At 38.1% G+C, this 25,073-nt stretch overlaps 1 protein-coding gene and 1 non-coding gene across 6 annotated transcripts in view; one reads left to right on the forward strand and one right to left on the reverse strand.

The window, feature by feature from the left end:
* MCM9 (minichromosome maintenance 9 homologous recombination repair factor) overlaps nt 1–25,073 on the reverse strand; it is a 125,758-nt gene that overhangs the window by 54,272 nt on the left and 46,413 nt on the right. For all 5 annotated transcript variants that reach the window (XR_010413749.1, XM_054505526.2, XM_045865394.3 and 2 more), the window contains one exon: nt 17,514–17,688. Coding sequence is in view for 4 of the 5 variants with exons in the window: in XM_054505526.2 (XP_054361501.1) it covers nt 17,514–17,688 (175 nt within the window). In the remaining variant the exon portion in view is untranslated. The remainder of the gene's footprint in view (nt 1–17,513; nt 17,689–25,073) is intronic.
* Nucleotides 14,799–14,929, forward strand: LOC123838069 (small nucleolar RNA SNORA63). Its single transcript, XR_006789404.1, has one exon. It is a non-coding gene; the product is annotated as a small nucleolar RNA SNORA63 (small nucleolar RNA).

Consider the following 25,073-nt stretch of genomic DNA (forward strand, 5'->3'; position numbering starts at 1 on the left):
GAGACATTTTCTCAAGAGCCCTGCATTTGGCAAATAACTGTATACTTCGCATCAGGAAGATTAACAGGCTTCTAATTAGGGAGAGAATGAACTAAAGATTCTGAAAACTGTTAGCCAAAAAATTAGATGAGCTACTGTTGGAGGCAGATCCAACTCTTTCATAAATTGTAGAGTGACACACAGATTAAGTGCCATGAAAAATGAACATGAGGGGTGCCTGGGTGGCTCAGTCATTAAGCGTCTGCCTTTGGCTCAGGTCATGATCTCAGGGTCCTGGGATCGAGCCCCGCATCGGGCTCCCTCTCCCTCTGCCTCTGCCTGCCGCTCTCCCCTGCTTGTGCTCTGTCTCTCCCTTTCTCAAATAAATAAAATCTTAAAAAAAAAAAAAAAAAAGGAAAACGAACATGAGCCACAGGGGAACTTGAAGATGTTTCCGTTGTTCCCATGACCAAGCAAATGATACAAGCACACGGTGCACCAAAGGCACACCTGACAGCCATCCCAAGAGCAAAGCCAGTATGTGCTATTCTTGCACTGTTTTCTAAGCGACATTATGTCAAAGGACAATTCCTTCAGCTGGAGGAAAAATATCACATAATTGGTGTAGATGTGATCTGGGGACAAACTGTAAAAACTACCACAGAGCTTGACCACGCATGATAAAGTAGTGTCTTTATAAACCCCACCACCCTTTTTATCTAGCTCTTTGAGACCCACTGAGCTCAAGACTCTCCTCATCCAGACGCATCTCCTATTTAGATGGAGTCACCAGGCTGTCTGTCTAAACTATCGCTCCCCAGCACTGACAAGCCTCCCAGCAGGGACAACTGTTGTAGGACTTGTTCTTCAGTGTATTCCTTAAGTGATTCTTTTGTCCTCAGTGCACAGAAGTCCCGGACAGGCCGGCCACTGGAATGTCCGTCAAGCCTAGCACTCCACAGTCCCTTCTTTGAGAACTGCCATGCGTGAACGGCGGGCTAGGCCCGAGGTTGGAGACTGACTAAGGCCAGCCCCTCCCCAAGCCACCTGGAGGCCTTGGAGCTGCTGCTACATGAATCTACTAGGGACAATCTCAGTGGCCCTCTTTTGAGGGTATCTGGAATGGACACAAGGGGGAGAACTGAACTACTAAAGAGAGCTGAACAAGTCTGAGAGACCCACAAATACACACACGCAGAAACAGTCACAGCAAAGTATCTGAGTCACAAGAATGGGACAGCAGGAATGGCTGCTATTTTAGATCTACTTTGCACAAACTCCCATTCCCCAAATTATGTTCCAGTCACCAAAAGAAGCAGCTTCTGTTTTTCTGGTCCTCAGTTTCCACATTTGTAAAAAGGGGGTTATAATGATAGCAGTCTGATATAGAACTATTGTGAGAAAGAAATGGGTTCTTATGTGTACAATACTTAGAAAAGAGCCTGGCACCTAGTAAGTACTAGATAAATACAGATATCCCTTATTATCCAAACTCCTGCTTTCTGAAAACAGGAATTTGAATATAGTAAGATAAATTTTCTGATAAATTCCTTGCTACCCAAATTCAGGAACAAAATAGATTTGGCTACAGATACTTGTATTACTTATTATAGTTAAGCACCTCAACACGTGCCAGATACCATGCTGTGTGATTTACATGTAAACCAACCTTCTTTTTCTATTTTATTGAATTCTATTTGACATGTAACATTATATAAACTCAAGGTATACAACATACTGATTTGATACTCTTATATATTGTAATATGTTGCCATTGTAGTGAAAATTAGCACTTCCATCATGTTATGTGATTACCATTTCTTTTTTATACTGAGAGTGATTAAGATCTAGTCTCAGGGAGCCTGGTGACTCAGTCGGTTAAGCCTCTGACTCTTGGTTTTGGCTCAGGTCATGATCTCAGAGTTGTGAGATCGAGCCCCACGTCGGGCTCTGCACTCAGTGCAGAGTCTGCTTAAGGCTCTCCCTCTCCCTCCGCTCCCCACCCCCCCGCAAAAAAATAAATAAATCTTAAAAAAAAGAGATCTAGTCTCTTAGCAAGTTCGATGATTATAATATAATATTGTTGTTTATATTCACCATACTGTGCATTAGATCTCCAGGACTAGTCTACCAGTTGCAAGTTTATACCCTTAAAAAACATCTTTCCTTCTCCCCCAACCTCCAGGCCCTGATAACCACTATTTTACTGCTTTTATGAGTTTGATTTTTTATAATGGTATATATAAGTGATATCATACCGTATTTGCCTTTCTGTCTGACTTATTTTACTTAGCATAATGTCCTCAAGGTCCATCCTTGTCATAAATGGCAGATTTCCTTTTTTCTCATGGCTCAATGTATTCCATTATATATACACATACCACATCTGCTTTATCCATTCATCTGTTGGTAGGCACTTGGGTTGTTTCCATATCTTGGCTATTGTGAAGAATGCTGCAGTAAACATGGGAATGCAGGATATCTCCTTGATAACCTGTTTTCATTTCTTCTAGAAATTGGATTGCCAGAAATTGGATTGCTGGATCATGTAGTTCTTTTTTAATTTTTTTTTTTTAAGATTTTATTTATTTGACAGAGAGAGAGAGATAGCGAGAGCAGGAATACTAGCAAGGGAAGTGGGAGAGGGAGAAGCAGGCTCCCTGCAGGGAGCCTGATGCGGGGCCTGATCCTAGGACCTGAGCCGAAGGCAGACACTTAATAAGTGAGCCACCTAGGTACCCCTCTTTTTTAATTTTTTGAGGACCCTCCATACTATTTTCCATAGTGGTTGCACCAATAATACATTCCTACCAACAGTGTACAAGGGTTTCCTTTTCTCCACATCTTTTCCAGCACTTGTTTTCTCATCTTCTTGATGATAACCATTCTAACAGGTATGAGATGATATCTCATTGTGGCTTTGATTTGCATTTCCCCGATGGTTAGTGATGTTGAGTACCTTTCCATGTACCTGTTGGCCATTTGTATGTCTTCTTTGGAAAAACGTCTACTTAGTTCTCTGCCCATTTTTTAATCCAATTGTTTGTTGTATGAGTTCTGCATATATTTTGAATATTAACCCTTTATCCAATATATGGTCGGCAAATATTTTCTCCCACTCTGTGGGATGCCTTTTGAAGACGCTGCTGCAGCAGGACATGTTTTACATGATTGAGCTGGATACAGGCATGCAGTCCCAGACCAAGTAGAGGCACATGTTCCTCTTTGAGCACACTGTCACCTTTAGCAAACTACTCTGGAAGGGGTCCTTCACCCTGGACTGCAAGGAGAATCATGATGAATTACTTGGTCCCGGATGAGAACGTGGACAGTGACCCCAGCAAGTCTGCACTCATGAACAGAGAGACTTCTGAGCAGATCATTCTGTAAGCCACCAACACTGAAATCCAGCAAGCCTGGGCACAGGACACTCATCAAGTCTTAGAAACACGGTGAGACTCCTTAAATGCTGCCACCGGACCTCATTCATCAAATAGTACTATGTGCTGAAAGGGAATGACATCTGTGTGAACCAAGGTGAGGCGGTCCCGTCCTCATTGTCAACAAGTAGAACACGTGCCTGATGTTGTCAGCCTACCAGCAACCATCCCCCCACAGCGGAGGACTGGGTCCTGGCGTCCCTCACCAAAGCCAGGGTGGCAGCAAAAAAACAGTGACAAGAGCAGTAAATAAGTGCCTCACTGGCTTCTCGAGGAGTGTGTGGATTTAGAAAACTGAAAAACCACCCAAAAATATGAACACATGGTAGGGAATTACTGCGGCTTCTTCTCAATGGTGCCACTGGAACCGATGTTTTGAACGCTGGAACCACATGAAGCATGTCATCCAGCTTGGACCTTTCCAATTTTTGTTGTTGTTGGTGGTGGTGGTGGTTTTCCTTTTTACTTATAATTTTCTGTTCATTTTTTTTTCTCTTTTTCCCCCTAGGTTTTCATTAAGAAACTTCCTGAAGCCCTAGGTGATGCAAAGGCCTGCCTTCTGTTGCTCCATGTGCCCACAGGAATCACTGGACTGGACTTCTATTTTTCTTGTAGTAGTTACTCACATATATATACCTGAAGGTGTTTTTTTCCCCCCTTCAAAACAAGGAGTTTAGACATCAACTAAAGAAGAAGTAAAATGAATCGTACAGCTTTAAGCATCAGCACGAGCATTTATATAGGAGAATTACAGTTAGTACTAACTACTAAAGAGAGATGAATGAGGCTGAAAGACCCACAGACACACACACAAAATCAGTCAGAGAAAGTATCTGAGTCACAATAATGGGAGAGCAGGTTTAAAGGTGAATATTCTTCTGATACGAAGGCAGCAATGAAACAATACAGCTTCTATTTTATATCTACTTTGAACAAACTCCCATTTTCCAAATTATGTTTCAGTCATCAAAAGATGCAGCTTTTGCCGCCCGGGGTACCCTAGGCTTAAGGTGTGCTTCCGGTAACATGAGCTCTTCTCATTATAACTTTAAAAGGCCTTCCCAGTTATCATCCACCCTCTAGCACTCGATATTTCATCCTGGAGCAGAATCATGTTTTGGCTGACTGATCAAAGTTCCTGGACAGAGGGAGGAGCCTAATGATGATGGTGACAATGGTCCATATTCCTTCCAAGAAGTTCTGGGAAAGCAAGTTGTTCATAGTTAATTTGGCAGGAAAATCTGACCTAAACTGATGTGTCTTTGTTCTATTTAGTGTGAAGTTTCATAAGCTTCACTGCAATAGAATGAAAATGTTTGATTACAGGGCGCATCTCCGGTACTGCTGCTAGGTTTCATAATATAGGACATATGCACTGTGTTACTTTCCCAAAATGAAAACAAAAAAATCTGAATTCCGCCATGTATTTGGTCTCAAGGGTTTCTAAAAAGAACTGTAGGCCCATAACAATAATACTTAACTAGCATTTATTAGAGGTCAGGTTATATCAGAAGCACTTTACATGGATTAACTCATTTAATTTTCACAGTAGCCCTTTGAAATGGAGTAATTCTCACCATCTTACCAATGAGAAAGCCAAGGAAGAGAAGTCGAGTAAAATGTCAGTAATTAGCTAGTAGGTAGTAGAGCCAAAACCTCAACCCAGCCAGACTAGCTCTGAGGCTCTTCCTCTTAATTATTATAATTCTTTCAATACCCAATGTGTTCTTGTAGTCACTAAAAAAAAAAAAAGGTGGAGTTCTTGATGCAGTTTCCTAAACTTGTTACTTATCTAGCATAGATCACATTCAATATTTCATGATATAACTTGAACCATTTTTTAAAAAAAAATTTTATTTATTTATTTAACAGAGAGACAGCGAGAGAGGGAACACAGCAGGGGGAGTGGGAGCCCGACGTGGGGCTCGATCCCAGGACCCTGAGATCATGACCTGAGCCGAAGGCAGACGCTTAACGACTGAGCCACCCAGGCGCCCCTGAAACCATATTTTATATATGTACATATTCTGCAATCAACCAGCCAGCAGCTGAATTCATTTGTCATGGCTGAGGTTTACAGCATCTCATAGGTGGTACCTTAAACGTTATCTATTTACTCATTAAATGTCTGAATTCCTTACACAAATTTTTTCTAGTCTACACTTGAAGGCCCACACAACCATATAGGCAGCCTACTTGACCTCTAGGCAGCTCTAACCTAAGAGGTCTTCCTTGTACGGATTCTAAAACACTTCCCTGCTTTCTGGCCATTGATTCCTAAAGGATATAGAAAAGTTTAATTCCATTTCTATATATTTGAACCCTTTAAAATAATTATAGATAACTATTTCTCCAATTACTCTTTCTAGAAATGGTTCAAAGAAAACATGGGTAATATTTTAAAAATACACAGCAAAAGTTGGTATGAGTTAAATGAGAAAGAATAACTTAAGAAGTAAGATGCTGATTTCCAGGTTTCTAGAGGATGATGGCAGCTGCTTATATCCAAATTTCTCCACATATCCTTCAGAGACCTTACAGATAAACAAGGGAGCAAATAAACCCATAAAACAAAACTAAGAAGTAAGAGTGAGAGAGAATACTGCAAAGTTCAATTTACATGGAAATCAACAAATAGATATTAAAAACTGGCAAAGCTAATTTAGAGCCCATGATGGAATAGAAAGATCAGTGGAGACTAAGTGAAAAGAAGAAGAGACCAACAGGCTCCTCATGATGGTGGAACATAGCTAACATCACTCTTAGAAGGACAGAGTCCCACATGGAATAGGGAAATACTGGAAAAGGTTTGAAACCTTGTGGGTCAAAGCAGTGGCTACTGGGGAACAGAAAGAAGGACCTGAAAGTTCTTGAGAGCAGAGGTGGCCTTCTTGGGAAAGCTCCTCGATTAGATGGCAGTGACCAGCAAGGGTCACTGGAGTCTTGGTGATCAGGGGAAGGGGGAGACAAGCAGTGGATATTAAAGATCCTACTAAACGGGCACCTGTGTGGCTCAGTTGGTTAAGCGACTGCCTTCAGCTCAGGTTATGATCCTGGAGTCCCGGGATCGAGTCCCATATCGGGCTCCCTGCTCAGTGGGGTGTCTACTTCTCCCTCTGACTCTCTTCCCTCTTGTGCTTTCTGTCTCTCATTCTCTCTCTCAAATAAATAAATAAAATCTTAAAAAAAAAAAGATCCTACTAAACAAATAAGAAATAGAATCAGAAGACACATCAACCAGCCCCTTAACCTTTAGAAAAAACACTGTTAAGTAATATGCACTCGCCTGAGATTACTCTGAACTAAAAACTAGTACATCCTCCAAACTTCTCACCAACATCACAATAGAATATTATTTTTTTTTATTAAAGATTTTATTTATTTGACAGAGAGAGACACAGCGAGAGAGGGAACACAAGCAGGGGGAGTGGGAGAGGGAGAAGCAGGCTTCCCGCAGAGCAGGGAGCCCGATGTGGGACTCGATCCCAGGACCCTGGGATCATGACCTGAGCTAAAGGCAGTCGCTTAACCAACTGAGCCACCCAGACGCCCTAGAATAACTATTATTGATTTAGAAAAAGATAAGACATTTTAAAAGTAATGGAAATAACATGCAACATCCATATAAAACTACTATAAGAATCAAAATACCTCAGGTGATAAAACTCCTTATCCAATATCCTGCCATAAAACCCACAAAGCAGAAAAAATCTGTATATGATCTGCTCACTTTAATATCCTTAAACAAACATTTGCATATGTGAAAAAACACTCCAAGTCAGAAATTCAAAAACCCAAAACAGAAAAGTACAAAAAAGATACATATCCGGAGATGACTCAGGGAAGAAAAGGAAGAGAGAGAAAGCAGACAAAATAATTTCAGAAATGAACATTCAAATCTGAGATGCCCAAAGAGACAAGACTGGAAATATAATAGAGAGTGCTATGAAGAGGAATAAAAATGCCAAGAGAATAAAAACAAAATACAAAAGAGCTAAAAAGTCTGAGATACAAATTGGTAGCTACAGAATCTAGGCAAAGAAGACCTAAACTATATGTAATTAGAATTGCTGAAAAATAAAAACAAAGGACAGAGCTTATATATATAAAACTGTAATTCAAGAAAAATTTTCAGAAAGAATTCTATATTTCAAAGGGCTCGCTAACATCTAGACAAACTGACCAAGAATAATCAACTGAGGCATAGCCTAGTAAAAATATTGCATTTAAAACAAAAGAAAAAAAAATCCTTCTGGGCCTTCAGGCAAGAAAATCAAATCACCTACAAAGCAAAGGATATCATAATGGTATCGTATTTGTCAACAGCAACACACATAGCAAGACTACAGGAAAGAAAGTGTAAGGCTAGGTCTTCATATCCAGCCAAGCTGTTTTCAAGTATTGAAGCTATGAAAAATAGTTTGAAACCAGCACAAACTCAGTATGGTATTCAGGAGCCCTTTCCAGGGACTCTCCTAAGAGGATGAGCTTCATTTAAGTAAGAGATGTCAGAGATGCTCTGGATTGATGGTGAGCACTGAAGACATTTAATTTTAGATCAAAGACTGAAACATAGGAAGGGGTACATTTAGAAGAGTATGTGTTATCTGTCCTGTCAAAGTATAAATAATACAATCTTTTTTTTAGTAGTAAAGAGAAGGGAAGAGGGGGAAAGTAGAATAAGCTCGTTGATTACCATATGGATAACAGAGTCAAAGGTATTATTTTAAGCTCCCAACTGAGGATAAAGGGGCTGCTGGCATTATAAAAGGTATTTTTTTAAAGGTAAGTCCTAGAACAGGTGTTGGCAAACTTTAGGTGGCAGGTCAAATCCAGTTCACCTGTTTTGTAAATCAAGTTTCAATGGGACACAGCCAAATCCATCCAGTTACATATTGCCTATGACTTCTTTTGCTCTGTCTACATCGTAGATACTAACGTAGTCATACTGTCCAAATCAACAGAGGTGAGTGGTGTGTAAGAGATGGTATGGTCCACAAAGCCTTAAATATTCACTATCTGGGCCTTTATAGAAAAAGTATGCCAACTCCTAATGTATAACAAAAATACAAATCTTCCTAAATGCCAAACACATAGAAAAAGAAATGTAGTTAAGTTTTTAAAAAATGAAATCATTAACACCAATCATATTGATAATACCAATAAATGTAGATGTGCTTAATTCATACATTAAAAGAAAAAGATTTTCAGGTCATTCATAAAGCAAAATAAAGTAAGACCAACTGTATGCTCTATATAAGAGAACAAACTGAGGCAGCATCTTCTGTCCACAGGTCCTGTCCCCATGATATAATAAAAGCACCTCAAAAATAAAAATTTAAAAAATTTTAAAAATAACAAACTGAAATCTAAAGGTTAAGCATGAAGGAACGAGCAAAGATATATTAGGCAAATGCAAATAATATGAAATCAGGAGTTATGATCTTGATACAAGGCAAGGCAACATTCCGACCAAAAAGCATGAAGACAGAGAAGTACAAATGCCAAAGCCACAGCAACTACCTCCAGAAAGCAGAAGCTATGGGAGATGCAAAGAGAACCCGGCAGACACAGAATAAGGGACTAACACACCTTCTCAGTCTGAGACATGTCAAACATACAAAAGGTAAGGTAAAGATAGAGGGGACCTAAACAACATCATTTATAAGGTATAGTTCATGTGTGTGTATATTCCATTCTGATTACAGAGAACAGAATTTCTCAAGCATACATGGGCCAGTCATGAAATTGTCTTTATATTAGACCACACACACACAAAAACCAAACCAAACCAAAACCAAAACAAACAAACAAACAAAAAAACCTTATGAAGTACCTTAAAGTACAAAAATGCAAACAAGATTTTCTGGCCACAATGTCATAAAACTAGAAACTAATAATATCAAAACACAAGTAAATTTTAAAAAGTTTCTTCTACCTGAACACTAAAAAACTCTTTTTTTTTAAAGATTTTATTTATTTATTTGAGACAGAGAGAATGAGAGAGAGCACATGAGAGGGGGGAGGGTCAGAGGGAGAAGCAGACTCCCTGCTGAGCAGGGAGCCCGATGCGGGACTCGATCCAGGGACTCCAGGATCATGACCTGAGCCGAAGGCAGTCGCTTAACCAACTGAGCCAGCCAGGCGCCCTAAGATGGTTTGTTTCTTTCTTTTTTTTTTTTTAAAGATTTTATTTATTTATTTGAGACAGAGAGAATGAGAGAGAGCACATGAGAGGGGGGAGGGTCAGAGGGAGAAGCAGACTCCCTGCCGAGCAGGGAGCCCGATGCGGGACTCGATCCCGGGACTCCAGGATCATGACCTGAGCCGAAGGCAGTCGCTTAACCAACTGAGCCACCCAGGCGCCCTGAACACTAAAAAACTCTTTAAAGCAAACTCTTGGGGAGAAAGGGGATATACAAATCCAAACTGCAGAATTTCTAAAACATATGAAAAGATGATAATGGGAATGCTACATATAATTATTGAAGCAGCACCAAAGAGTGTGTATGTGTATATAAATATATATATATATTATCTTTTGCATAAGAGAAGAGATGCAAACACATGCTCACGCAACCCCTCCCACCGTGTGTTTTTGCTTATTTTTGCAAAAAAAGGAAACATAGGAAGGATAAATCAGAAACCAATGAAAAAGATATCCATAAAGGACAGGAAAAAATAGAATGGAAGAGGTAGGGATATCATTGGTATAGCTTTCTATATTGTTTTGACTTTTGAAATATGTTTTACAAATTCAGAAAATAAAATTTTAAAAACACTGAAAAAAGCAAACTCTAAAAGTGAACACAAGCATAAATTTAAAACCCTGATTCCTAACTGTCTACCAAGTCAGTAATATGACCACACAAAGAAAATAATTAATTCATGGGGCACCTGGGTGGCTCAGTCGTTAAGCGTCTGCCTTCGGCTCAGGTCATGATCCCAGGGTCCTGGGATCGAGCCCCACATCGGGCTCCCTGCTCCGCGGAAAGCCTGCTTCTCCTTCTCCCACTCCCCCTGCTTGTGTTCCCTCTCTCGCTGTTATCTCTCTCTATCAAATAAATAAAATCTAAAAAAAAAAGAAAATAATTAATTCAAATAACCTTTGAATATGCACTCTGACCAAATATGACCTTGGTGGAGTATATTTTAAGCACAAGAAAAACTGCAAAGAAGGCTTGAATATTAGTTTTTTTTTGTGGTTGTTATTGGCAACAGTGTTGGTATAATAATTCTGAAACTATTTTGCAGACTCAATTGAATTCAGAAACACAAGGAGTTCTGTGAACTTTCATATACATATGAAATAAAATAATTTCGGAGAGTCGTAAGTCCTAACTTACCCTAACCTAATAGGACTGGTTAGAAAACAAAGTTTTTTAAAAAGTACATAAATACTTGCACAACAATTTAAATGTACTTAATATGGCTGAACTGTATGCTTAAAAATGGTTAAGATTTTAAGTTTCATGTTTGTGAATTTTACCATATAGTAGGCATAGAGCCAGGATACTGACATCTATCAACCCTAAGTTGAGACTATCCCTGAAAGAAGGGTATTGTTATTTTCCTTCCACAGATGACTAAATTGCAGCCCAGAGGTGGCAATTATGTCGCATAAGACCAGAAAGTAGTAACAGAGACTAGAATTGACTGTGGGTTTCTCTGACCCCAAAGCTTATGCTCTTTCCACCATGGTAACCACTCGATTTTTTGAAAAGAATATTAACAATTTAGTTTTGCCTTATTTTTAAATTTAATTTAATTTTTAAAAAGATTTTATTTATTTATTTATTTGAGGGGGCGGGCGCCAGCAGGGGAGGAGCAGAGGAGGAGGGAGAGGAAGAGGGAAAGAATCTCAAGCCCACTGTGCACTGAGCGCTTGGGCTAAATCTCACAACCCTGAGATCATGACCTAAGCAGAAACCAGGAGTCGGACGCTTAATGGAATGAGCCACCCAGGCGCCCCATACTTTCGTTTTATTAAAGTGAAGGGACATTCACTGCTTTTGTTATTGTTGGATATTTGTTGTTACTGAGTAGTGATATTAGCAGTTTTAAGGCGTTTTACCAAGAATGAACAAGGAGGGAAATAATTCCAGAGGAAAGATGTTTGGTCTCTTGGACAGTAACATCTGCTCTTCCTGAGTGTTGTTTCAGGTCACATCCTCTGCCTGCAAAATATGGAGCCTAACAACTCAAGGTGGAAGAGATTCAAATCCAAGTTATACGTGTAATCTTTTTTAAATACAATTTTAAATTCTTGAACAGCGTCAAAAATGTGAAATCTGGTTGAAATACATGTTCAGGCCAACATGCATTAGAGACATCATGTTCAAAAGCAAAAGCAGTACTGCTAAATGCTCATCCACATGTGGTGGCCCTGTTACCCCTGGGAATTGGCTGTTCAGTACGTCCAGAGACCACGGGAACCTAAGCTCTGTTAGTACAAGGTAATTAAAAAACATCTTCACTAAATTGCTCAAGAAACCCTTTCAAGATGGAGAAATTTAAAAAACAAACCATTACATAATAATACAGTTATGCAACATTTACAAACTGTGTCTTAAAATGCATGATAAAAATTGAATGGTATAAATATCTTTATGAATCCAGAAATAGTTATGTAGGGTGTGGAACAAATCAGAATGCCACCAACATCCACACCTGGATGAATAAGAACTAGTGTAATGATAATAACTAGAAGAGAACAAAGATCCTATAATTCCTGGAATGTGGTAAATTATAGTAATCTTTAAGTAAAATAGATATGCCAAAAAGCTTCAAAAAATAAAAATTCTTGCATAAATGTAAAGAAGCTGAAAGGCTAAAATATCAAGTCTGATCCATGCCACAGTTCAAAGAGGTATTAAGGTCTGGATAGTAGCCAAGACAAAAGAGAAACATTTGAAGAATTTTATCTTGAAAAGATAATCATACAAATGTTTACCATAATAATAACCATAATATCAATATCTACTGTGGTACAATGGTCAAAAAAGTAAGTCCTTAAGAAAAGTTCATAAGATCAAAGCATTCAAAGTGCTTCTCATGCAAAACTCCTTTCAGTACATATTATATATTTGACAAATGGATTAAAGGAGAAATAATTTAAAACTGTAAATATGAGTAGCACACGTCTTTCTAGCTGTAAACTGTCTCCTTTCCCAACAGACAAAGAAATCCAATCTGAAAATTATTCATTAAAATTATTTCCTTTAGAAGATGTCAGTACAAGTTAAAAAAAGGGTTTTACTAATGATAAATGTATCATCTCTCCTTGGTACTGTTGTTCCTTTCCATTCCCTTCATCCATCCTTATGTGGTAGCTTACCATCCAAGCCCACCAGCAGCAGTCAAAGCTTGGGCCATGAACTTGTACCTGTCCATACACTGTTACCAATCAGGGAAGAGATAAGTACAAAAAAAGTAAGTGTTTAGAAATTTCAATAGCAATTTCACAGAGTGATTTCATGTCTGTTGAATCTAAAAATAAAATATATGGAAAAAATAAAAATTAAAAACATGGGTTTACATATTTTTTAAATTAAGGATTACTGTGGTATAATTTACATATAGTAAAATCCAACTTTTTTAGGTGCCCCTCTGCAGTCAATCTCTTCTCCTAATGGCCAGTCCTTGGCAACCATTGATTTGATTTCTCTTCTTACAATTTTACCTTTTCTAGAATATGATATAAATGGAATCATAAACTAAGTAGTCATTGTGCCTGGCATCCTTCACTTCACATAGCGCTTTTAAGATTCAATCATGTTGTTGCATGTATCAATAGTTTGTTCTTTTATCTTTCTAGTAGTATTCTATTGTATGAATTTATCAAAATGTTTATCCATTTACCAGTTGATGGATTTCTGGGCTATTTTCAATCTTGGGTGATTATGACTAAAGGTGCTATAAGCATTTATGTGCAAGTCATTTTTTGTAAATAAATATCCAAGTGTTCTAGCACCATTTTTAAAAAATGACTATCCTTTTTTTTATTGAATTATCTTGGCATTGTTCTTGAAAATCAACTAACTTTATACCTATGAGTCTATTTCTGGACCTGTATTCTCTTCCATTGATCTATGTCTATCTTTACACCAATGCTATGCTACCTTGATTATTGCAGATTTATAGTAAATCTTGAAATAAGTAAGTTCTACAGATTTGTTCTTTTTCAAAACTGTTTTGGCTATTCTAGTTCCTGTGCTTTTCCATATAAAATTTAAAATCAGCTTGTTGATTTCTGCAAAAAGCTTGCTGGGATTTTATTTGAAATTGTAGATTCTATAGGTCGCTTAGAGGAAAACAGATATTTTAACAACACTGTCTTCTGATGAATGAAACTTGGTATGTATCTCCATTTACTTAGGTCTTCTTTAATTTCTTTCACCAATGTTCTGCAGTTTTCATTGTAAAAATCTAGAATGTATTTTACTAGATTTATCCCTAAACATTTCTCATTTGTGGATACTATTGTTAAGTGGTATGTTTTAACTTCAGTTTCTAACTGTTCATTGGTAGCACAAAGAAATACAATTAATTTTTACACATCAATCTGTGACTTTTTAAAACTCATTTATTAGTTAGTTCTAATACCTTTTTCATTGATTCTTTTTTTTTTTAAGACTTTATTTATTTGACAGAGAGAGACAAAGCGAGAGAGGGAACACAAGTAGGGGGAATGGGAGAAGACGCCGGGATCATGACCTGAGCCGAAGGCAGACTGAGCCACCCAGGTGACCCTTTTTCTCATTGATTCTTTTGAGATCTTCTATGGAGACAATCATGTCATATAGACAGTTTTAACTTCTTCCTTTCCAAACTGAATGTCTTTTATTTCTTTTTCTTGCATTACTAAACTGACTAGGACTTCCACTACAATACTGGCCAGAAGTAGTAAGACTGGACATCCTTGACTTGCTCCCAAACTTAAATGGAAAACATTTCACTTCATCATAAAGTATGAAATGTTTCTTTTAAGTTTTCCATAGATGATATTTAAACAGGCAGATGGACTTCTCTTCCTATTTGCTGATAATGTTTATCATTATTGGGTATTTAATTTTGTCCGATACTTTTTCTGCACCTATAGGGATGTTTTCTTTTTTATTCTGTTAATATTGTGAATTCACATTGATTGATTTTCAAATATTACATCAACTTCCCATTCCTGGATGATCCTCACTTGGTTATAATGTATAATCTTTTTAATATACTGCTGGGTTTAATTTACTAAAGTATTATTAAGAACTCTCATGTCATGGGGCACCTGGCTGGCTTAGTCGATAGAGCATGTACTCTTGATCTCAGGAGTGTGAGTTCAAGACCCACATTGGGTGTGGAGCCTACTTTAAAAAAAACAGAAAAGAGATGCAGGATCTAGTTACAATGTAGCTGTAAAGTGCTGCCTTGTCTTTGCCCCCTGCTCAAAATAAAGCTGTTACCTTTCTAGCCCTGTCCGCCATGGTGCTTAGCAGCCAGGGATGCATGGTCTCAGACATGTTTACCAAATAAAACACTGACTTGAGGGGCGCCTGGGTGGCTCAGTCGTTAAGTGTCTGCCTTCGGCTCAGGTCATGATCCTGGGGTCCTGGGATTGAGCCCCACATCGGGCTCCCTGCTCCGCGGAAAGCCTGCTTCTCCCTCTCCCACTCCCCTGCTTGTGTTCCTGCTCTCGCTATCTCTCTGTCAAATAAATAAATAAAATCTTAAAAAAAAAAAACAAAAAACAGAAAAGAGTTTTCATGTCTTATGTTCATGGGGGTATCATTCTGTAGTTTTATTTTCTTGTAATGTCTTGGTCAGGTTTTGGTATTTCCACGGAATATTTCTTCCCCATCCTTTTAACTTACCCATGCGTTTGAATTTAAAGTCGGTTTCTTGAAGGCAGCATTTAGTTGGGTCTTGCTTTTCTATCCAATCTGACAGTCACTGCCTTTTAATTGCTTATGTGATTATTAATATAATCATTGATATGGTTGAATTTGTATCTACCATCTTGCTAATTACATTCTATTTGTCCCATCTATTCTTTTTCCCCTTTTCTTCTCTTCCTGCATTCTTTTGTTATTTTTTTATGATTCCGTTTTACCTCTACCACTGGTTTATTAGTTACACCTCTTTCATTTTCTAGTGGTTGTTCTAGAGTTTACATCTTTAATTTCTTTTTTTTTAAAATTTTTTTAAAGATTTTATTTATTTGAGAGAGAGAGAGAGAATGAGAGAGAGCACATGAGAGGGGGGAGGGTCAGAGGGAGAAGCAGACTCCCTGCCGAGCAGGGAGCCCGATGCGGGACTCGATCCTGGGACTCCAGGATCATGACCTGAGCTGAAGGCAGTCGCTTAACCAACTGAGCCACCCAGGCGCCCCTACATCTTTAACTTCTTACAGTCTACCTTCAAATGATACTATACCACTTCGTGTATAGCGTAAGGCCATTAGTGTCTGTAAGGCCCTGACAGTTAGTTGATCTGCGTATTGGCACTGTTGTTATCTTTACCCTCAATGCACCAGACATTTCGAATTCTTTCATTGTTGAGCTGTTACTTTGTGCATCTAGATGGGGGTTGTAGCGCAGTGCTGGAAGATCATTCTCAGTGTTCCTACTCTACCTTCAGCTTTCAGCAGTCACCACACAACTCACCACAGTGGGGTCTCTTTCCATATTACTGCACCTTCCCCACTGACAGACTGCTTGTTACTAGGTGTTAGGCTTATTTGGGGGCCAGGTTGGTTTTTGGGCTCCTGGTCTGAGACAGGGTCTATGAGCCTGCTTTTGGATGGGATGGGCTAGAAAGCTGTAAGCTCTTCTGTCCCTCCCACCTGGTGGCAGCAGAACCCTGCCATGTATCTGTGGTGGTCCTTGGGCAGGAGTTGTTGTTCTGTCCCTTTCCCGGTGGTACAGACCACTGTTTTGCCTTGGTTCAGGATCCTGGACCTGAAGAGTGTTTCCAGCCCTTCCCTCAGGAGAAGAAGGCTTTTGCTCCTATCCTTCTCCCAGAAGGGCCATTTTGTCTAGCTCCTGCGGGAGGGAAGGAAGATGCCCTAATCTAACCTCTTCCTCAAGTAGAAAGGTTTTGGGTTTTTTTGCCTCTACTCTTCCGCCAAAAGCCCATGGGTTGGAGACCTAGCACAGTGCCTGGTATATAGCAGCCTCTTCATGAATATACACTGAGTCATTGTATATTGAATGAAACGAATAGATCTGGTCATTGTTCTACCTAGCTTTTTCTTGCGTTTTTTTCCCTACGGGCTCTATCCTCTCACCCACCCACACCCCCCCTTTTTCTTTCCAAGTGTATATAATTAGATCTCACAGACTCTATATACACCAGCATCCCTTTTCATGCCCACTACTGTTTGAAGACTCTGCTGGCAGCCCACCTGCCTGATCAACTGGCCTCACACCTATAATAGTAGCATTAGGGCTGAGATAGTTCTAGCTCTGTCCTTTGGATGATCCGGCAGACCACTTGGTGGTCAGCCTTTGTAGCCAGGTAAGTTTCTCATAACCATCTCAGGGCCTGGGTGAATGGATTTCTATCTGACTTGCCCATTTTTCCTCCTCAGTGGTTATATGTTGCAAGTGACTCACATACCTCAACCCCTACACCTCCTTGAGTCACAGTAGGCACTTCATTTTACTAATGTATTTTATTATTTAGTTTTCCACATGCCATGATCAACCTTCTATTAGGATAGATAAGGAGAATGCCACTGAAAGCAGAAATCATGTTATTTCTTTCTGAATCTTTAAAAATTCCTAACATAGTAAGTAGATATACATTACTGAATGAGAGAATATGTTGGATCCTGCATTGAAAGAAAGCTCTTCATAAGTCCCCTCCCTGAATTAAGTCAACTTACATTTATACTTTAGTTTTTCCTTTCTTTGTCCCAACAACTCATTTTTACTTCCTCATACACCTCTGTGGGGATGCTAATGTGTGTCTTGATGAATGTAACTGATAATCCCTGATAAGACCAAACATACCTTGCAGTTCAGTAAGGTTCACCTTTTTCCACAATCACATTGTTAACTAATCTCATTATTCCCGTAGATTTTAAAGAAAAGAAGCTCTTACCCAGCCTTAGCAACACTTATGGTTTGTTGCTCCATTGCTTCGTGGATACTGGTTCTATCATGCTCTTTGAGGCTGTTAAACTCATCGATACAGCAAAGGCCCGCATCTGCAAGTACTAATGCGCCAGCCTCCAAATTCCATTCTCCTGAGTCTTTCACAGCAGTTACCGTCAGACCTAAGGAAACAAGCAAGCTATGTCAGCTTTTATTTTCAAAAGCATATTTTATACCTATAAGGGGAAAGCACCTACATTTTAAATGGAAAAGAGTCAATGCTTTTATTTCTAATCTGTCAAGAAGGAATGGCATCAGACAGAGAACTGGTGGTTCCCAAGGGGAGGAGGAACGGGAGGATAGGCAAAATAAGGGAAGGGAATTAAGAAGTACAGACTTACAAATGAATCATAGGGATGTAAAGTACAGCATAGAGAATATAGTCAATAATATCGTAATAACTTTGTATGGTGACGGATGGTAACTAGACTGATCATGGTGAGCATTTCACAATGTATATAAATGTTGAATCACTATGTTGTATACCTGAAATGAATATAATATTGTATGTCAACTACACTTCAATAAAAAAAATGGATGGCATCAGGACAACTATTTCTGGTGTCCAGGCACTGGAAGACCTCAGAAGATCCTATGTTCTGAAAATATAAGATGTGTTATTGAGTATTTTATAGCAACTGGAAGTCTCCAAATTTTCTCTTTCCTTGGTAGGGACCCTCACTGAACAGAAGGAGCAAACAGATCTCCAGAGATCTTCTGACAAGAGGTTCTGTATTATATGCTGTTTATAGAGAGGGGTCCAAAGACAGAAAACAGTAGATATTAGAGTCCAATGATGAAAATGAAAAGTTTGCTCCTAGTCACAGCGTGAGAAAGAAGACTCCTTTAATATGTCTTTTCTGGTTTTGATTCATCCTTTATACCAGAGTGGTCAAAAGCAAAGGCTTTGGGGGCACCTGGCTGGCTCCATCAGTTAAGCATCTGACTCTTGGTGTCAGCCCAAGTCATAATCTTGGGGTCATGAGATTGAGCCCCACAGTGGGCTCAGCACTCAGCGCAGAGTCTATTTGAGATTTTTTCCCTCTCCCTTCCCCTCTGGCCCTCTCCCGACTTGTGCACGTGTGTGCTCTCTAAAATAAACAAACAAAAAAATAAATAAAAAGGCAAAGGCTTTGGAGTCACACAGACTTGGATCCTGAATCTTGGATCTGTCATTCTGGTTGTCATATATAGGCAAGTTTCCTAATATGTTCTGGCCTCTGTTTATTCATTTATAAAAGGGCATAACAATGGAATGTATCTTATAGAGTCTTGGATGTTCAAATAGAATATAATAAAGCTCTTTAGGGGCGCCTGGGTGGCTCAGTTGGTTAGGCGACTGCCTTCGGCTCAGGTCATGATCCTGGAGTCCCAGGATCGAGTCCCGCATCGGGCTCCCTGCTCAGCAGGGAGTCTGCTTCTCCCTCTGGCCCTCCCCCTCTCATGTGCTCTCTCTCTCTCTCTCAAATAAATAAATAAAATCTTTAAAAAAAAAAAAAAAAAAGAATATAATAAAGCTCTTTAAAAGGTATATGACACATAGTGAGTACTTATAATAACTACTGTTGATCAAAATTGATAAGCTAGGCTGACCAAGAAAAAAAAAGGAGAAACAAATTACAAGTATCAGGAATGAGAGGGGGATATCACTATAAACCCTACAGATACTTAATAATAGTAAGTAAATACAATGAACAACTCTATGTCCTAAGTTTGATAACTTAGATGAAATGGTCAAATTCTTTGAAATATATAAACTGTGAAGTTTATCTAAAAAGGAATCAATAGCTTGCATACTCCTATATCTATTTAAATCTACAGACTAAGATGACTTCATGGTGAATTCTACCAAACATTTATGAAAGAGATAATACCAATTCTACACCAGATTTTCAAAAATACAGAAAAACAAGGAACATTTCCCAACTCATTTAGTATAGCCAGCATTATTAAGATACCAAAGCCAGATAAAAGATATATCAAAGGAAAACTAAAGACCAGTATCTCTCATAAACAGAGACGCAAAAATCCTCAAAAAATACAAGCAACTCAAACAATACATAAAATAATAGATTATAACCAAGTAGGGTTTATCTTGGGAATGCAAGGCTAATTCAACATTCAAAAACTAACCAATGTAATTCACCATATCAATAAACTAAGGAAGAAAAAGCAAATGACCATCTCAATATATTCAGAAAAACACCTGACAAAACTCAACAATTATTCATGATAAAAAAAGTCTCTCAGAAAGCCAGGAAGAGAGGGAACTTCGTCATTCTTAGTATTTACAAAAATCATGACATATTTAATCATAAAAGACTGAATGCTTACCCCCACCCTCATCCCCAAGATCAGGACAAGGCAAGAAGATTAGCTCTCATCATTCCTATTCAAAATCTTGGTGGAGGTTCTAGCCAGTAAAATAAAGGAAAAGAAATTAACAACCATCAGATCAAAAAGGAAAAATAAGACTATATTTTCAGACCAATATGACTGTGTATAAAATTCTAAGTAATCTACAAAAAAGCTACTAGAAAACTAAGTGAGTATAGCAAGTTTGCAGGATGGAAGTCAATATATAAAAATCAATCATATCTCTATACATTAGAAAAAAATTAAAAATGGCAATTAAAACATAATACAAATTGGGGCACCTGGGTGGCTCTGTTGGTTAAGTGCCTTCCGCTCAGGTCGTGATCCCGGAGTCCCCAGTCGAGCCCCGCTCTTGGGCTCCCTCCTCATCAGGAAGTCTGCTTCTCCCTCTGCCCCTCTCCCTGCTCATGCTCTCTCTCTCATTCTCGCTCTCTCAAATAAATAAAATCTTTAAAAATAATAAAAATTAAAATAATACAATTTATAATAGCACCTGAAGATATTAAATACCTGGGTATAAATCTTTAAAAATGTGCAAGATCTGGGCTGTGAATTCGAGCCCCACCTGGGTGCAGAGATTACTAAAAAATAAATAAAAAATTTTAAAAAATGTGCAAGGGGCACCTGGGTGGCTCAGCCAGTTAAGCGTCTGCCTTCGGCTCAGGTCATGATCCCAGGGTCCTGGGATCAAGCCCCATGTCGGGCTCCTGGCTCAGCAGGGAGCCTGCTTCTCCCTCTCCCTCTGCCTCTTCCCCTGCTCCTGTGCTCTCTCTCTCTCTGTCTCAAATGAATAAAATCTTTAAAGAAAAATGTGCAAGATCTGTACGTAAGAACTACACAACGAGATAGTCCATGTTCATGAAATGAATTGAAAAACTCAGTATTTTATTTATTGATTTTTTAAAGATTTTATTTTTTTATTTGTCAGAGAGAGCGAGCACAAGCAAGGGGATTGGCAGGCAGAGGGAGAAGCAGGTTCCCTGCTGAGCAAGGAGCCCAGTGCAGGACTTGATCCCAGGACCCCGGGATCATGACCTGAGCTGAAGGCAGATGCTTAACTGACTGAGCCACCCAGGCATCCCTAAAAAACTCAGTATTTTAAAGATGCTTCCCCAAATTGTTCTATAATTCTCCCTAAATTGGTCTATAGATTCAATGAAATTCGAAACACAAATTTTTTAAAAAAGATTTATTTATTTGAGAGAATGAGAGCAAGCAGGTGGGGGAGGGGCGCAGATGGAGAGAGAGTCCTAAGCAGACTGTGCACTGGGCACAGAGTCTGACGAGGGCTCAATCTCACCACCCTGAGATCACAACCTGAGCGACACCAAGAGTCAGACACAACCAACTGCACCACCTAGGCGCCCCCTCCAACAAAATTCTAATGGGGTTTTTCTTTTTATAGAAATTGACAGAGTGATTCCAAAATTTATATGGAGAAGCAAAGGAAATAGAAGAATCAAACCAAAAAACAAAGTAGGAGGTCATGATTTAATTTCCACATTTACTACAAAGCTACAGTAATCAATTCAGTGTCATACTAGAAAAAGAAGAGACAGAGAGAACAATGGAATAGAGTCCAATAATAGGCCCATACATATCTGGTCAAGTGATTTTTTGATAAAAATACAAAAGCAATTCAATGAAGAAAAGATAATCTGTTCTATAAATGGTGCTGGAATAACTGGATAGCCTTATGCAAAAAGAAAAAAAATCAATCTTGATCCATACCTCAAATGTGATACAAAAATTAACTCAATGAATGAAAAGATCTAAACGAAAAATGTAAAACTTTATAGATGAAAACTCAGAGAAGAAAATACAAGAGAAAATCTATGTGAGTTCTTCTGTTTTCCAGTCCAGCATTTAAGGAGCTCAGAAGTTGCCACAAGTTGCCACTTGTTTAACAGTAAGTTAAAACCTGAACAAACTGAAAAATGAATAATTTTTCTAAGATGCATTAGAGAAATGAGGTCACAGGGCAAACCAATGCCCCCCCTCCCCCAAATTAGGAAGACAGAAAGACAGAGAATCACAACTTACCAGAGCTGTTACCTCTAGGGGAACCAGTAATGGTATAAGAAAACCTGAACTGTAATTGATGAATTGCTGGAGGCTCAGAGTGGACAACTCTGAGAATTAAAATCTCCATTCATGGGGGACCCTCAGACTTTTGTGAGTTTTAACTCCAAGAGTTATCCCAGGTTCTCACATTAAATATTGGCAATTTTTCTCTGATATTATAAGCAAAGAGATGGAAAGTCTAAGAAAAAAATAAAAAAATTCTAGAGATCAAAAACACTGTAAAAGAAAGGAAGATTGCCTTTGATGAGCTCATTAGTGGATTGGACATGGTTGAGTAAAGAATCTCTGAATGTAAAGATAGTATAAGTTTCAATGGAAACTTTCAAAACTGAAAAGCAAACAGGAGAAAAGGTGAAAAATAACACAACAGAATATCCAAGAACTGTGGAACTATAAAAGGTGTAACATAAATGTCATGGGAAACCAGCATAAAAAGAAAGAGAGAAAGGAACAGAAGCAATATTTGAAGCAATAATGACTAAGAATTAGTCATTAATTGATTAATTAATGTCGATACCAAACCATGGATCCAGAAAACTCAAGCTAACACTAAGCAGGAAAAATGTTTTTTGTTTTTTTTTTAAAAACTACATGTAGGCATGTCATATTTAAATGTCAGAAAATCAAACATAAAGAAAAAATCTTGAAAGAAATCAAAGGAAAAATACAACTTAGCTGTAGAGGAGCAAACATGAGAATGATATCCAACTTCCCCTCAGAAACCACGTGAGTAACAAGAGTAGAATGAAATATTCAAAGTATCGAGAGAAAAAGCCTGCCAGCCTAGAATTCTGTACCTTTCATGAAATTATCTTCAAAAGTGAAAAAGAAAAAAAAAATTTTTTGAGGTAATTTGTTGCCAGGAGACCTGCCTTGCAAGAAATGTTAAAGGAAGTTCTTTAGAGAGAAGGAAAATTATATAGGTCAGAAACTCAGATCTACACAAAGAGACCTGGCTGGTTCAGTCGGAAAAGCATAGAACTCTTGGTCTTGGGGTTGTGAGTTCGAGCCCCACATGCGGTAGAGATTTCTTATATAGATAAAGTTAAAAAAAAGAAAAAGAAACTCAGATCTACATAAAGTAAGGAGGAATGAAGAAGGACTAGCTAAAATAAAAACTTGTTTTTCTTATTAATTCATCTAACATACAATAGTTTGTTAAAAATAATAGCAATAATGTATTCAAATATGTATGCTTATATGTGTTTATGTTCAAGTGAATGAATGAGAGCAATAATAAAAAGGACGAGAGGGGGAATTAGAAATATCTTGCTAGTTATAAGGTACAGTGCTACCCATGAAGTGTTTTTAGTATTATTTGAAAGTGGACTTGGAAAAATTGTAAATGTATATTGCAAACTCTAGAGCAACCAATTACAAAAGTTAAAAAGAAGCATAATTGCTATACTATGAAGGGAGAAAAACTGGTATCATATAAAATGTTCAATTAAAACCATAATAGGTAGAAAAGTGGAAGATAAAAACAGGAACAAAGAACAAGGGCAACAAATGGAAAATGCTAACAAATATGGCAAGTATAAATCCAGCTGTGTCAATAATCACTTTGAACATCTACAGTCTAAATATACCAATTAAAAGATTATCAGAGTTGATAAAAAAAGACCCAACTATACATTATCTATGAGAAACCCACTTTATTTTTACTTTTTTGAAACCCACTTTAAATATAAAGACATATAGATTAAAAGTAAAGATAGAGAAAGATATACCATGCTAACCCTAACCCAAATAAATATGAGAGTAGCTGTATTAATTTCAGACAGAACAGATGTCAGGGCAAGACAATTTATCAGGGAGACAGAGGAGCATTACATAATGATAAGAGGGGGTCAACACTCCAAGACGATGTAACAATCCTTAGTATTTATGGACCTCAGAATATGTGAGGTAAAAACTAGTGGAAGTCAAAGGAGAAGTAGATGAATTTGTATTATAGTTGGAGACTTACCGTACTCTTTTATGGTAAATGGACATATCCAGCAGGCAGAAAATCAGTAAGGCCATAAGTGAACTCAAAAGTACCATCAATCAACTGAATATAACAAGTATCTATAAACGACTTCATCCAACAACAGCAAAATGTATTTTTTCTCCAGATCCCATGGAATATTCACCAAGATAGACCACATGCTGGACGATAAAACACACCTTAGCAAATTTATAAAATAAATCATAAATCCTCTTTCAGGCCACAATGTAATTAAACTAGAAAGCAATAACAGAAAGAGAACTAGAAAATCCCAAATTACATGGAGATTAAACAACACATTTCTTTTTTTTTTTTTTTTAAAGATTTTATTTATTTATTTGAGAGAGAGAGAATGAGAGACAGAGAGCATGAGAGGGAGGAGGGTCAGAGGGAGAAGCAGACTCCCCGCCGAGCAGGGAGCCCGATGCGGGACTCGATCCCGGGACTCCAGGATCATGACCTGAGCCGAAGGCAGTCGCCTAACCAACTGAGCCACCCAGGCGTCCCTAAACAACACATTTCTAAGTAACACACGGGACCAGGAAGAAATCTTAAGAGAAATTTAAAAATGTTTTGAACTAAATCAAAATCAAAATATAACTTATCAAAATGTGTGCGATGCACTGAAAGCACTGCTTACAGAAACTGATATCACTAAGTGCATATATTAGAAGAGAAGAAAGATCTAAAATCAATAATACAAGCTTCCACTTTAGGCAACTAGAAAAAGAAGAGCAAACTAAATCCAAAGCAAGCAGAAGAAAGGGAATAATAAAAATTACAGCAGAAATCAATGAAATTGAAAGCAGGAAATCAATAGAGAAAATCATTGAAACCAAAATCTGTTCTTTGACAAGATCAATAAAATTGATAAGCTAAGAAAAAAAAGAGAAAAGACACAAATTACTAATATCAGAAATGAAGAGGGGACATCACTACTGATCCTACTGACATTAAGCAGATAAAGAAGAATTATTACGAACAACTTTATGACGACAAATTTGATAATCTAGATGAAATGGACCAATTCCTTGAAAGACATAAGCTGCCAACTCA

This window comes from Mirounga angustirostris, unplaced genomic scaffold (genome assembly GCF_029215605.1).
Source record: "Mirounga angustirostris isolate CCGP_5_RB_7025 unplaced genomic scaffold, mMirAng1.0.hap1 SCAF_8, whole genome shotgun sequence".
Taxonomy (NCBI): Eukaryota; Metazoa; Chordata; class Mammalia; order Carnivora; family Phocidae; genus Mirounga; species Mirounga angustirostris.